Source organism: Stigmatopora argus, chromosome 12 (genome assembly GCF_051989625.1).
Source record: "Stigmatopora argus isolate UIUO_Sarg chromosome 12, RoL_Sarg_1.0, whole genome shotgun sequence".
Taxonomy (NCBI): domain Eukaryota; kingdom Metazoa; phylum Chordata; class Actinopteri; order Syngnathiformes; family Syngnathidae; genus Stigmatopora; species Stigmatopora argus.
The window spans coordinates 16,424,847-16,439,021 of record NC_135398.1 but is presented as its reverse complement, the minus strand read 5'-3'; the positions used below and the strand labels follow the sequence as shown (position 1 = coordinate 16,439,021).

At 44.6% G+C, this 14,175-nt stretch overlaps 1 protein-coding gene across 5 annotated transcripts in view; it reads left to right on the top strand.

Annotated features, from left to right (window-relative positions):
• Window positions 1–14,175, top strand: part of LOC144085518 (caspase-8-like) — a 54,652-nt gene that overhangs the window by 17,536 nt on the left and 22,941 nt on the right. For 4 of the 5 annotated variants that reach the window (XM_077614865.1, XM_077614863.1, XM_077614862.1 and 1 more), the window contains exons 2-4: window positions 2,685–2,819; window positions 3,683–3,858; window positions 3,951–4,056. In XM_077614865.1, coding sequence (XP_077470991.1) covers window positions 2,712–2,819; window positions 3,683–3,858; window positions 3,951–4,056 — 390 coding nt within the window. In that variant the 5' untranslated portion in view covers window positions 2,685–2,711. Of the gene's footprint in view, window positions 1–2,684; window positions 2,820–3,682; window positions 3,859–3,950; window positions 4,057–14,175 lie in introns of those variants that run through there. The other variant, XM_077614866.1, reaches the window with a different exon arrangement.

Here is a 14,175-nt window from a genome sequence, read left to right as displayed (position 1 = left end):
CTGGCCACCATAATGTCAACTCTAGGATGCAGGGTTTGGACAAAAGTAGTGTGAGAATAATAACATAAAACATCCACCCATCCATAAATCACGCTTTATCTATTCCAGCTCCCCGAAACACTTTTTGACGGAAAGACTCGGCGAGACACGATGGTGCCGGACGCGCTGACCAAAGATGCCTTTCCGGGCCATTTACAAACGTCATTTTGGGGAGAATTTCCTCCAGCGAGTTTCCAGGTGCACACACACATCCATCCATAAATCACGCTTTATAAGGATTAGAGAATAGATAAAGCGTGATTTATGAATGGGTGTATGTTTTATAACTCCCGTCAAGACAGAAAAAGTGTTCCGGGGAGCAACTAGAAACTCGCTGGCGGACCAATCGGCCACGTGGTGCGTTTAGGACACATCATGTAAAAACAACGATTCATACATCACACACTTTCTGAAGTTGCTTTGCTTTCATGTCGCACGTCACATCACCACTTCCAAGTGTACAGTGAGTGTAGCCGCAAGGCTGCGGAAGTCACACACTTTGTGCCATACTGCCACAAATTGGGAAAATGAAGACGCCAAGCCACCTGTACTAATTCATCAATTGGCACAAATGTGACACCTGGGTGTGGCAAATGATTCACTTGAAGCAGTGTTTTTCCATATATGTGGGAGTGCAGTGGTCCTGCACCCAGAAGTCCCAGTGTAGGCAATGTCCCACAATGCCATCTTCAAGGCACCTATGAGGAAGTATTTCCTCTTAAGAAAACTTTTCTACTTTTTCCCAACATAGAATGGCAGCAGATAATGATAATAGTACCTTCATACCTTGAGATACAAGCTTAATGCGTTCCGGGACCGAGCTTGTATGTCAATTTATTTGTATCTCAAATCAACATTTCCCATAGAAATGAACTACATACAAATTACAGACGCTCCCCTACTTACGAACGAGTTAGGTTCCAAGCGATTGTTCATAAGTTGAATTTGTTCGTAAGTTGCTCAGTGCTATATTTTGTATTATAATTTATATTTAAGGCCTATATAAGTATATTGAAGGTTTATATAAGTGCATTTGTATGTTTAAGGCTTGTATAAGTAACACGCATTGGTTTGTACTGAAAAACATTTAATAAAATGGAGAGAATACATACAGTACTGTATACATACATTAGAGAGAGAGAGAGAGATTTACTAGAAACTGACCGAAAGAAGCTATCTGATGACGATCGCAGTTTTCTTTTTTTTAATCATAAATGATGCGGTAGCACTGGATGGCATCATTCAATTGATTTGCAAACTTTGTGCAACGTTCAATATTTGGGTCCTGCTGCTCGATCTTTATGTTTATAAATGGTACTGACGGTCGAACGATTCAAGTTGTATTCCCGTGCAACGCGCATCAAGCTTCGTTATTATTGCCACTCATTTCAAATGAAATGGCTTGCCTCTTCCTTGCATCTCCCTCAATAGAAGCCTTTCGATTTTCACCAACCATATTGAATAATGGATGCACGAGATATTTAATGATACAAATGGAAAAGGTTCTTTGCGCACTGGAGATACGTTCATGCACTTCCGCATTGCAACGAAGTGTGCAGAAGAAGGTAGATGCTGGGTGAGCTGAGCTCTCACAGCGCCAGGCGTCGGTATTAGCGGCGGAAAGAAGTACTACTCGGAAAAAGGCATGGAATACAAAATCGAACTGACGAACATTTTTCGACATAAACGCAATTTGAAGACATGTTCGTATGTACCGTTGTTCGTAAGTAGAGGAGCGTCTGTAATTCGTTCCCACCCTCTGAAAAAAAACGCTAAAAAATTGGATATTTCAAGGGAAAAACATTTTTATTGGTTGTAATTCACCATCTACTTACAGAGTAATAAATAAATAGTGGTTATGATGTTTAATACTAAAATGAGACATTATTCAGTACAACCCAGAGTGCGCGGAGGGGAGAGAGAGAGAGCGAGACTTGACGGATGCGCTCGTAACATAACATAAACTTTAAATTTAACTTAAATGAGCTTAGATCTCTATACACACACTTAAAAAAGTTTTAATCTTACATTACAATAAATGTAATGTGTTCAAGAAAAAAACGTATCTTGCATAATACGTGAAAACCTCACTTGTGCGCCACCATCTTGCCTAGGGATGACAAACTAGACTAATACGGACACACTTCCTGGTTGTACTGCTCATGTGGTTTCCCTTTTTAATGTCTACGTGGAGGCAACACCCTTTAGGAATGTGCAATCCAGCAGACGATCCTTTCGATTAATACAGTATCTCAGAAATACCACGTGCGATGATTTTTCTTAAGATTTTCCCTTCAAAGTAACACATTTGTACTCCCTATTAAAACCATAAATATGGAGGTGAAAATTGTGAGTCAAGGGGCCTATTATACGAGAGAAATTGTAAAATTGAACGATTTCAAGGCATGGCTTATACGCGGAGGCGGCTAATATCCGAGAAATACAGTAGTTTGTGCCTTACCGTGGTTGCATTTCTGTGTGAATGTGGTCCAAATGGCTATTTCGTCATTAAATGTTGGCGCCCTGGTCTAATTATTTAAAAATAATTTTGTACGTGAACTTTTTACCTTTGTTTTAATATTTTCCGTTACCTTAAATTGTTATGTGCTGTTTTCTTTTTTTTTTCTTCTCAAAATGTCTTCAAGGTATACACCTTCCATAGTGTTGTTGAGATGGACAGGCAGAAAATGATCCAAATCACACAAGACCTGGATTCTCCTGAAGTAGCTGCTCTCTGCTTCTTGTGCCGTGATGTTCTCCACAATAGACATATAGAAGGAGTGAGCCTCACCTACTATATACGTTTTACAGAGTGTTTTTAATAGAAGTTAGGTAGGATAGAGCAGTGTTTCCCAACCTTTTTTGAGCTGCGGCACACTTGTTGCATTGAAAAAATCTCAAGGCACACCACTAGCTGAAAATCTTCTAATTTAAAACTATGTCACCTATATTAACATTATAAAGTCGTTCTCATCAAAGTTTTATTAACAGGAATTATTTCATTTTTGACTTTTTCTCCCAAAATAATGCAAAAAGTAGTACGCTCACAAGAGACTTTACGTCGCCAAAAGTTGTTGCCCCTGAAACCAAACAACTTCCGGTTCACGTATCGTAAAAACAGGAAAATGACTTAAGTCTCGTAATATTACGACATTTTTTCTTCCCAATATTACTTCAACCACCTAACATTATGAGAAAAGCTGTTTTGTGCTCACACAGACTTGACGCCGACAAAAGTTGAAGCCCTGATAACCAAAGAGCTTCCGGTTTACTTTACATAAAAATAGGCAACAAAAAGATTTTAATCACATAATATTAAAATTTGAATCTTGTTATAGTACAATCTATGAATTCACATTTCAATTTTAACCTTGTAATAGTTCAATTTTAATCTCTTAATATTGAGATTTCTCTCTTGGATTATTACGGTGTATGACTCCTTGTAATTTCCCGCGGCACAACAGAGCATCGCTCACGGCACACTGGTTGGGAAACACTGGGATAGATTTTGATTCTAGAATTAGCCCAAAATTCCCCCAACAGGAATTAGATTAGAGTAGGTGTGTTACATTGTAAAATGTTTTAAATACTTATCAAAGAACTGGTGGAATAAATTTCCAATTATTATATCAACTTGCACCAGGTTACAGATGCAAAAGTTTTGCTGAATAAACTGGAAGAACAAAATCTCATGAGGACCACTCAATTTCTTGATCAGTTACTTCGCACAATCCGTAGGCATGATCTCCTCCAGCACTTAGGGACAAACAGAGAGGACGCAGTGGAAACGGATGCATCTCCTATGCTGTCAAATTACAGGTAAAAGCAGCAAGAATTTTCTTTGTTTTTTTTCTTGATTACCTTGTGCCTGCGGCTAATTTTATTTTCCAATGCATGTACCTTTTGAACAGGGTAATGCTGTACCGTATATATGATGAAACCACTAAGGAAAATCTCCAAAATATGAAGTTTCTCTTGAGCGATGTGATTAAACAGAGAAAAATGGATGAGTGCAAAGTAAGAAAACCTGATCAAGATTCATCATAATCTTCAAAATCAGACTTGCTACCGCCTTTAAAATTTGATGTTTATATTCTTTAAGATGTATCGTCTGCTAAGAATACAGACAAACAGATATTTGGTGGGGTTTATTGCAAAAGTATGCTTAATGATTTTTTCAAGACAGATTTAGTTACAATCTTAAGAATCAGGCCCTATAATTAGTTCACAAATTTTCAACTCTTGCAATTTCTGTCAAAAAAAATGGTAGATGCAATCACCATTGGCTTTAAATTGTGACGATTACAACTCCTAAGGGGTTTCTACTACGAGTTGTTTCAATTAAATACGTATCTCACATGTACTGTTTTTACAAGAGTGTCCTATTAGGACCAAATACAGCAGTTGACACTTCACAAACTCTGTCCCCCCAAAACCAATCATTCATCTTAGCAACCGTTGCTAAGTGAGCATTATCTAATAAACTCAGCTTTTCTCCATTGTCTCATTGATAATTTTGGTGGTTAGTTTAAGATGCAGACCTGTAAAATGGTTCAGCAATGGGCTAATAGTATGGTTCTTTCCTAACTGAATTCCAAATGGAATAAACACTCTAAATGTACAGTGTTACCAGGTAAATTACTCCAAAATAAACAAGGAGGCACCTGTTACCTAAGGTAACATTAAGCTAAGGTCCGGGCCAGAGGAGGGGGACACCCTGACTCGGTGGCCAGCCGATCGCAGGCCACAAGGAGACGGACAACCATGCACACTCACACCCATACCTAGGGGCTATTTAGAGCGGAAGAAGAATACAGCATTCCAAGACAAACATGCTACCCACTGTAAAATTTGTTGGTGGTTAAATCATGCTGTGGGGCTGTTAAAATTTAAGGTCACATGGATTGCAGTGATAGATCTGTAATACAACTTCAGGAATAGGCACAGAACGAGTGAGATCAATTTAAAGGAAATAGGTTTATTACCGGACTGCAAGATGGAGAGAGAGCTCTCACAGTGTTGGTGTCCTTTGCAACTCTCTCCGAATGAACAGTGGGTCAGTCTTTATATAGGAAAACAGGGTAATATTTCTAAGACAGCGATGTAGGACAAAGTTTATGTAAACAAAACTTTAGGCTGATATGGTTAGACATTTGCAGGGCTAAGTTGAATGCAAACATGATGTTTTTATAGCTCACACAAACTGCCGCAGCCTATCTTACATTGCGCGATGCGATCAAACAATTGCAAACCGAGTTTGCCACGTCGCACAATACAAGCAAACAATTGCAAACCGAGTTTGCCACATCGCACAATACAAGCAAACAAATGCAACGCCAGCTAGTTAGCCTATCCTACATTCCACGATCTTAACAAACAATTGTAAAGCCAGTTTGGCCAGTCTATCTTACCTTTTACGATCCTAACAAACAATTTTAAAACCAGTTTGGCCACATGGCGCGACATGAAGAAACAGTTATTAAGCCAACTGGCCAGTCTATCCCACAATTCCCTCCTGTTGTGAGTATAAAAACATCGGAATTTCGTCCGTTTGCGACGCTACTTTTAAATGAAATTCTTCACAAATGACTTCAAACTGGAGTTTAGACCGACCAGAAAGAGGCTCCTCCCTTGACCTCCCGCTTGGGAGATCGTCTGGTGTCTCAGAATAGGAAATATTATTTAGTGTCAGACATTAGCACAGGGGTGGCCAACTCCGGTCCTCGAGAGCCGCTATCCTGTGTGTTTTCCATATCTCCCTCTTCTAGCACACCTGAATCAAATGACCAACTCGTCAGCAAGCCGTCCAGAAGATTGATACCGATCCTGATTATTTGATTCAGGTGTGTTGGTGGAGGGAGACATGGAAAACAGACCGGATAGCGGCTCTCGAGGACCGGAGTTGGCCACCCCTGCATTAGCACAACATCAGGGTCAGATTGGGATATGGATTGTTGCATGTGTATACGAGTTAGCAGTAGCTGGGTTTCAACAATCATGGTACGTTCGACTGGGGCATTAATGGTACGTTTGATCAAAGCTGAGAAGCAGGATAAACAACAGGTTAGGATAACAAGTACGAGAGCAATAACAGTTACGAACGGTATTAGGGCTTTCAAAAGAGTCTGTGTCCATGAGCCTGAGATGAACCAGTCAAGCCATCCTCGTTGTGGAACCGAATCTTTGATCATAGCGTCCTGTATGTTCTTCATAGTTTATAGGGCATCGTGGACTGAGTAGGACGCGTTGGCAGGGATGAAGGTGCCATGGCACACACACCTCCCTGCTGGGCGGTTATTCTGTCAAGAGCAAGGCGGTTCTGGATGATCATTTGGGTCATGGCGGTTATTTGGGCTTCTCGGCCTTGTTGTAGTCGGATTGATGCGTTGACATAGGCCTGGAATCTGTAGTCGATGGTTTCCAGACGTAGGGTGTTCTTTGCTGTTCCTACCCAAGGGAACAGAGCTATCAGGATTTTGGAGGAGACTGACCAGTGTTTGTGTTCGAGGGGGACATCTGAGCCCCACACTGGATCATGGGGGCGGAAATTGAGGCTCCGGCATTGACGTGGGTTGGCGTCGACTGTGGGGATTGACTCTGTTGTAAGGATGTATGTGTGGTCGGAAACAGATGTAGGGACACAGAGGCCAGTTCAATTGGCGGGGATGATCATATACACCAGGGGTCACCAAACTACGGCCCGCGGGCCGGATACGGCCCGCCGGCACATTTGGACCGGCCCTCTGAACAATACCAGAGACGCTATCGGATTTTTTTTTTTTTTTTTTGGGATGCGGCCCGCCGGCACATTTGGACCGGCCCTCTGAACAATACCAGAGATGCTATCGGATTTTTTTTCCTATTTGGCCTTGAAGACTGGGACGTTTTAATCTTGTGTTTGGTTCATTGCACCCCTGCTGAGCCCACAAATCATCCCAGTGAAGCGGGGCTTCGCATTGCTTCTTTGGTGACACGCACGGGGAGAATGTTTCCCTTTGATGCATGCGGGCACGTCCACCGTTGCATGCACGAGCAGTGTTACCGAGACATCTGGACGATCGCAGGTGAGGGCGGAGCCCTGGGACCATTCTAGCACTACTATTCTAGGGGACTATTCAAGCATATTAAAACTGCAACCTGTTTGAGAACGGAATAATGGCGAAAAAGTTAGGTGAGAGAAAAATTGATTCAGAATGCAGGGTATTTAACCTGGAGTGGACAAACGATTATTTTTTTGTTCAATGCAAAGAAAAGGCTGTTTGTCTCATTTGTCAAGAGACGGTGGCGGTATTCAAAGAATACAATCTTTGCCGACACTATGAATCCCGTCACAAAGACAAGTACGATAGATTGCAAGGCCAAATACGAGCAGACAAACTCTCAAAGCGAAAAAGTGGACTACTATCTCAGCAGAACCAGGCATCCGTTCGGGCCAGCTTTTGGGTTGCTAAATTGATAGCAAGCAGCGGTAAGCCTTTCACTGACGGAGAGTTTGTTAAGAAATGTATGGATACTGTCGCGGAGGAGGTGTGTCCCGAGAAGAAAGATGCATTTAATGCCGTAAGTCTGTCGGTGAGTACAATGACCAGACGCGTTGAAGAAATCGGGAGTAATGTATATGCCCAGCTGCAGCAGAAGACGAAATAATTTGACTTTTTTTCATTAGCACTGGATGAAAGCACGGACGTGCAAGACACAGCGCAACTGCTCATTTTTATTCGTGGAGTTAGCGCAAACTTTGAGATTTGCGAGGATCTGGCAGCCCTCCAAAGTCTCAAAGGGACTACAACGGGAGAGGATATTTTTGACAAAGTGTGCCAAACCATGGAGAAGTTGGACCTGGACTGGTCAAAGCTAGCTAGCATCACGACTGACGGGGCTCCTAGCATGGTGGCCGAAACTCGCGGTCTAATAATGGGACGCATGAACCGGGAGTTGGAAAAAAGGGGTCTCACCGCCCCGCTACGAGTCCACTGCCAAATTCACCACCAAGCACTGTGCTGCAAAATGTTGACGTGGGATTCTGTAATGACGGTTGTGGTGTCGTGCATAAACTTCAGAGCAAAGGGAGAAGATTGTGCATGGCACAACAGAAAGTTAATGTTCCATGGCTTTTTTTTCTATGAAGAACCCAGAGAGAGTTATTTAGTCATTATTTATTTCATAAATAGTGTTATTTATTTCCTGTTTTTTCTGTGAAGAACTCAGAGGGTTATTTAGTTATTATTTATTTCATTAATAGTGTTATTATGTTTCCTGACTTTTTTTCTGTAAAAAACCTGGAAAGGGTTATTTGGTTATGTGTGGCTTTCTGGAAAACAATTAAAAAAAATTAAGCTCCCCTACGATCGTCACACTTTTTCTGTTACAAACTGACACCGGCCCCCCATCAGAGAAGGGAAAAGTTATGTGGCCCTCACAAGAAAAAGTTTGGGGACCCCTGATATACACTCACCATCCACAGAGCCACCATACTTGGTCCAGCACTGTCAATGATTGGGAAGACACTTGTCTGATCTCGGCGCACCTGGTGACGTGAACTTGGTCTAAAGCGGTCTTGGGATCTGGTCCACTGAATTTGAAACAGGATGGATAACATTCTGTTCGATTGTTGCACCAGACATGCGTTGCGGGATTGACTGTAGCTGCTAATGGCACCGCGACCATGGTATGTAGGCGGTCGAACTTTGCCGGACAGGATCCTTTCGGATTACCCAGGATACAGTTGTAGGTGTGGTTGGCGATTTCTTTGTTCTGGAGGTTGGCCCATAGTTGTGGTTGGGCTACGGCAGTGGGCATGAGGGAACAGACATAACAACTCTCATTGGTTGTGGGGCGGACTGTGAGTGCGGCATATCTGTACCAACTGTTCCTCATCATCGGGTGGTAGTCGTTTATTTCTTTGGTTTGGACATGGGCGAGGATTGGGTGTGTCTCCTCAGGCTTAGGTGTTCCTGCCGGACGGATTTCGAGTAGGCGTGTCGCTGATCGTCTTACGGAGGGGTTCACACCAATCACTTTGGGGACCATGGCTGGACTGGTAGTGCAGATGGTGATAGCGAAGATGGGGTCTTTTCCTGGTCGGTCTGGTCGGAGGTATAGGTCGATGTAGCCTATTTGGTGGATATTGGTCGTGAGCTCCAACACTCGTTCATTAGCTTTGACGGTGGTGGCCAACTTGGTAAAGTTAGCGGTCATGGTGGTAGCTTCTTTGGAAAGGGGCCATGTGATGGTATCATAGCCTGTGTGGAGGGGGACCTGGTCCCAGGTGTCTGGCCAGACTCCTCGGATCAGGGTATTACATCTTTGAACTGTGAAGTGTGGTTGTGAGAGCAATGTTGCGGTGAGGGACAGGTGTCGAGCTGGAGAAAGAAATGCCATTTTGGGCTGGGTTGATAACATGTCAACTGCGTGACTGACCCGTAGGGTCAGTGGATGGAAGAGTATGAGTTCAGCGGAACTTTGGACGGCCATGGCTGCCGCACATATGGCTTGCACGCATGGTGGCAGGGCTTGTGCTACAGCGTCTAGTCGTTTTGAATAGAAGGCGACGGGGCGTAGTTTAGCACCATGTTGTTGAAGGGCAGACGTCCCGAATCCTGACTTGCAGTTAACTGTTTGAACAAAAGGCTTGGTGTAGTCTGGCAGGCCCATGACGGATGAGTCTAGTATGGCTTGTTTAATGGTGTTGAAAGCTTCTTCAGCAGCTGGAGTCCATTCTACAGGATCTGACAGGTTGAGGTCTTTGTCACTCATGAGGTCCAATAGTGGCTGGGTGATTTGTGCGAAGTGAAGATCCATCCTCGAGAGTAGTTGGCTAACCCGAGGAACGCCATGACTTGCTTCTTGGTCTTGGGTCTGGGGGCATCTCTGGGAGCCTTCTTCCTGTTGTCTGTTAGCCTTCGACCATTTTGTGACAAGAGATGTCCCAGAAATGTGACTTCAATCTGGCAAAATTGAAGCTTCGATAATGAGGCCTTGTTCCCCGTCTTTTCCAGGTGTTGGAACACTCTGATGGACTGTTTTCGGTTTTCTTCTGCTGTTGGGCTTGCAATTAGGGTGTCGTCCACATAGATGAGGACTTGTGTGGACTCTGGATGTGGATGATAACTCATGCATCTCTGGATCTCTGTGGAGAATATGGTTGGGCTGTCGCAGAATCCTTGTGGCAATCTGGTGTAGGTGAACTTTCTGTTGCCAAAGGTGAAGCCGAACCATCCTTGTGCTGTGGCATCCAGTGGGATTGAGAAAAACGCATTACTTAGATCAATGACGGTGAAGTATTTCTGTGTCGGTTTCAGTTCGTTGAGCAGCGTGTAGGGGTCTGGGACGTTGGGAGCACAGGATTTCACTGCTCAATTGACTTAGCGTAAATCTTGGACCATCCTCCATCCTCCCCCTGGTTTCTTTACGGGGAAGATTGGCGTGTTGCATTCTGCACGATCACTTCAATGATTATGCCTGCGTCAAGCATCTCCTGGATGACAGGGCAAATGCCTTCTTTTTGATCTGGCATGAGCAGGTAATGCCGTACCCGAGGGCGGGCAGAGGTTGTGGCTTCGATGGTGACTGGTTTTGCTGTGTTCATCAGTCCGACATCAGTTTTGGACTTGGACCATAGATTAGCTGGTACAGTGGGGAAATCTGTCTCGCTGTAGAGTAGGTCCACGGGTTTGTCTAGTCATGCATACTTGTGTGTGGAGGGGATGGTGTCGATGACCCAATCCAAGCTCCTTCTGGTCACTTGTCCAAATTCAGGGATCTCACACCACTGATCCCCTTCATCGCTGTCTTGCCACTCAGATTCTTTTGTTTGCAGCACAAAGTCGGTCAAGGGTCCAAGATCCTTGCATTCCATGGTGAACAACTTGTTCAGTGGGACATGAGGGTGATGTCTTGTTGAGGTCAGCGTTACTGATGCCGGCGGGAGGGTCACCGTGGCAAAACAGACTCCTTGGTCGGTTGCATATACGTGGTTAATTATGATTCGTTGAGTGGGCAACTGTGAGAATTGCTTTAACCACTTGTCGTCCGTCTCCGGTCTCCCATGAACTTCAGGGTGGCATGTAACGGCCATATTTGTTGTTCCTGTCCTGGTGCTGCCGGGCAGATATCTATAGCCTGTTCTCTCAGACTTTCAGCTACCTTGGCAGAATCTTTCCCGACAATGTCGAGAGAGTAGAAGGTGTTGAATGTGGTGGTGTGGAAGATGTTTCCGGTCTTTAATTTCCTGGGTTGGAGGCCATTTTGGGTGGCCACTAGGCTTAGCCTAAGCTGGACCATGATATCTCGTCCCAGTAGGTTGATCGGACATTCGGAGCATAGGACAACAGGGGCAGTGACTTTGATTCCGTACTCATCTTCTAGGACGATGGCTTGGGAGTAGAATCTTCTCTGTGGGACGCCGGCTACTCCTATAACCTGGAGGGACATGGTGCTGGGCTTGACTCCTGGAACCTTGTCTGACAGCTTTCTAATCTGGTCCGATCGGCCCCTGAACCCACCAGGAACCAAACTGGTGTGCGATGAGGTCCTACCAAGAGTTGTAGTCGGGGTTTGTTGTCCAAGGATTGGGAGTCCGCGGTATAGACTGACAGGTCCATAACTGAGAAGGGGAGGGGTTCCTTGTTACCTAGGTTAATTTCTTCTTCCCCCTTGCTTCCCTCGTCCTCCCATCGCCTCGTGGATGGTTCGAGGGAGTCCTCTTGGACGGACTTCTGGCGTCACTGTGGTTCGTCGTATCGGGGTTCCCTGTTCTCGCATTGTCTCTGTGGTCCTGAGTGACGGAGTCCGAACCGTCTTTCTGGGTGAGAGTCGAGACAGTCTCGGGCTCAGTGTCCTTTCTGGTGACAGTTGTAGCATCGTCTTTCAATTCGGTCACGGGTTTGCTGGTCATTGTTGCGGGGTCCTGGGGCATTTCTCGGGGGTCTGTATCCTCTGGCGGCAAACATGGTGGTGGCTTGAAGCGCCTCGGTTATCATTTGTGCGCTGGCTGTCACCTGGGCTCTTTCCTTCTTGGGGCGAATGTTCTCGTCTGCGTGGTTTGCCCATTGGAGTAGGTCAGCGGATGAGGCAGTCTTGTAGGTGACGAAGTGCTTTCTGATGAATCCAGAAATGGGAACTTGGAGTCCTTCGATAAACCATTGTTTCAACTGGACTCGGAACTGACCATTTTCATCGCCGTCATCCATCATGCGGCTGTTGGACTTGACACAGCTTTCTAATCTGGCATAGTAATCATTTGTGGTCTCGACCTCTTTCTCCGTACATGTCCTTATTCTTTGGTAGTCGGGGGGCTATTCCTAGTAGCTTTTCTATTTCTCCGGTTAGGGCTTGGGAGTCGTAGGCTAATATGTTTCCCCCTGCATCACGTCCTGTGAATCTCTGACTCTGCCCAATCTATGTTTCAGAGAGTTCTTTAAGGCTTTCTCCACTTCTGCTCCATTCAGGTGATAGGATGCCACTAACTCACGGAAGTTTCTGGCCCATTGTTCTTGCATGATTCCAGGCATTCGGCCTCGGTCCAGGCTCGGTAGACCAATAGGGTGGGTTGTTGTTGTTTTTCCCCCCACCTTGGATTTGACACAGCCATCATTGGGTAGGTTTCGACATTTCCTTTTTCTGTCACCATCGTTTGTATTGGGGACTGTGGAGTTCCTCTTCTGTTCCAATAGTCACCGGAGTTTTGAGGTCGGTAGGAGTTGCCGGATCTGGTGTGGGCTGGTGACGAATTGCTGTCGTCAGCGCGCGGGACGGAGGTATCATATTCGGGGGGTGTTCCAGTTCTATGAGTGAGGAGGAAGAGGGTTGGACAATCTTTCTGCAGCTTGGGCATTTCCCGGTTGTGTTGGTCTCCGATGAACGTTGTTTCCTCATCAGGGCTGATTTTCATGGTGGCGATGAGACCTTGTTTTCGTTCGTTCTTCTTTTTCTTCTTTTCTTCGATGTCGTGTAGACGTTTCACACACTGTTCTTTCCATATTTTCAACACCAACAACTGTTTCTCAACTTCCTCACTTTTCTTTCCCTTCCTCTCCCTTTCCTTCCACAATTCCCTTTCTAAGTTCATCAAACCTTCCATATCCTTCAAATTGGGACAGAACCCATGTTTCTTCACCCATCTTGGCAGATACAGGCAACTCCCCATACAATGCATTTGCATATATTTCACATTCGGTAACTCTCCGATTTTCATTTTGCAGTCCGGCAACAAACCCACCCCCTTTGTCGCTTTTTGACCCATATTAATCTCTTACTTAATAGTTTAAACAACAATTCTATTCTAAATTACCCGAAATTGATCTCAATACTTCGTGATTCACCCAATATCTCTGAATACACCAAGACCACAAGTCCCTGACTCTATTAACACACCAAGACTATAAGTCCCTGACATATTCTTAGCGGAGTCCCAAACTCTATTCTTGTTCTACCTACGTTGGTCCCAGACCACCAACTATAATGTTCTACATGCGTTGGTACCAGACCACAAACTTTTATGTTCTACGTACGTTGGCCCAGGACCACAAACTATTATGTTCTACGTAAGTTGGTCCCAGACCACAAACTGTTAATACTACCGCAGTGATAATACTCATTCAAATTATCACACTTCACGGAGACAGAAATCAAACGGTGAACTCACGATCTTTCTCGTTCCGAACCTGCCCAAGTTCGGGGGACCCGTCACCAGATCACCGGAGCGGCGAGGGAACGTCCGTCGGGTTGACCCTTTCAATGGAGGGTGCGGTCGTCGTGTTCTGTCGTCGCTCCGGCAATTGTTGGCTGTTGGGTCTCGGGTTTTTTGGTACCAAAGTATGATAGATCTGTAAAACAACTTCAGGAATAGGCACAGAAAGAGTGAGATCAATTTAAAGGAAATAGGTTTATTACCGGACTGCAAGATGGAAAGAGAGCTCTAACAGTGTTGAACCGCTCAGCGTCGTGTCCTTTGCAACTCTCTCCGAATGAACAGTGGGTCAGTCTTTATACAGGAAAACAGGGTAATATTTCTAAGACAGCGATGTAGGACAAAGTTTATGTAAACAAAACTTTAGGCTGATATGGTTAGACATTTGCAGGGCTAAGTTGTATGCAAACACAATGTTTTTATAGCTCACACAAACTGCCCTTACA